At 66.4% G+C, this 1,173-nt stretch overlaps 1 protein-coding gene across 1 annotated transcript; it reads right to left on the bottom strand.

The window, feature by feature from the left end:
- Positions 1 to 222: 222 nt before the first annotated feature.
- On the bottom strand, positions 223 to 1,167 carry LOC116548573 (myc box-dependent-interacting protein 1-like). The gene is made up of 3 exons (XM_032273959.1): positions 1,053 to 1,167; positions 702 to 812; positions 223 to 432 (listed from the first exon to the last, which is right to left on the bottom strand). Exons 1-3 carry the CDS (start codon positions 1,149 to 1,151, stop codon positions 223 to 225), a joined length of 420 nt encoding a protein of 139 aa, XP_032129850.1. The 5' UTR covers positions 1,152 to 1,167.
- Positions 1,168 to 1,173: the final 6 nt, after the last annotated feature.

Genomic DNA, 1,173 nt, shown 5'->3' on the forward strand with positions numbered 1-1,173 from the left:
GCCTCGGGAACCACCAGGAGAGACGGGGAGAGACTCAGAGGCAGAGCAGAGAGCGCCTGAGCAAAGGGGAACGTGGAGGGAAGAAAGCAGTGGCTACAGGAAGAAGGGGGCAGGGGACAGGGAGAGAGGAGGCCCTCAGGGGGAGGGGCCTAGGAAAGGTGAGGACAGGAAAAGGCCAGGCATGGAGGGAGGGGAGGAGCAGTCACATGGGAGCCCCGGCGCTCACGGGCCTCCGCTTCCCCCTGCTGGCCAGTCCCCGCCACAGCGGTGCCAGCCACAGCCAGGCTGCTGCCATCCCTGTGAGCTCTGGGGGCCCCACCCGGCCCTCACCTGCTCCTCGGGGTTCTGGAAGGGGATCACCAGCACCACGTCGCCAGCCTTGAGCTGCAGCTCGTCGGTGTCAGTGGCGGTGTAGTCCTGCTGGGCCTGCACCTGCGGAGGATGCGGACAGCAAGTCAGACCTTCCCTCCACGTCCAGCCCTGCACAGAGGCGGGCCTTGCCAGTGGGAGGTCAGGTGGCGACTTGGAGACCAGGAGTGCTGGAAAGCAGCAGGACACGATGGGGCTCAGATGCCACCGTCTGGGAGTGACCTAGTAGCACCTGCACGACTTTGGGCAAATCACAGACCCTCCTGGGGCTCAGGGTCCTCATCTGCCCACCAGGGCACAGAGGGCCCACAGCAGTCAGAGGCTGGGCTTACCTTGAACATGAAACCTGGGGGTAGGTACAGGCGCCCAGCCCCGCTGCCACCCTCCACGGTGCCATCCACAGTTGCCAGAAAGGTCTCCACCGCGACGGCAGGAAGAGAGCTCTGGGGACAGAAGCACAGGTCAGCTGGGCAGGGAGGTGGTCCAGAGACAGCCTGGGCCACCGAGGAGAAGAGGGGCGGTAGGGGAGACAGGTGTCTGTGCCTGGTGCCAGACCAGCATGCCTCCCGCTTCCTCCACAGGAGCCAGGCCTGGACCAGCACCAGCAGGGGGCACAGGGGAGCCCCGGGCAGGCGTGCGGGCGGCGGGGAGGAAAAGGCAGGGTGTGGTCCCTGCGGTCTTATGGAGGCTGCTTCACTCACCGCCGTCTCCCCAGGCTCCTGGGCTCCAGCCGCAGGTTGGGTCCCACCCGCCACCTCCGAGGCCTCTGCTGGCTGCAACATAAATGCCGGCCTGGGGTCAGAC

This window comes from Sapajus apella, unplaced genomic scaffold, assembly GCF_009761245.1.
Source record: "Sapajus apella isolate SASKATOON/1434 unplaced genomic scaffold, GSC_monkey_1.0 scaffold15807, whole genome shotgun sequence".
Classification (NCBI taxonomy): domain Eukaryota; kingdom Metazoa; phylum Chordata; class Mammalia; order Primates; family Cebidae; genus Sapajus; species Sapajus apella.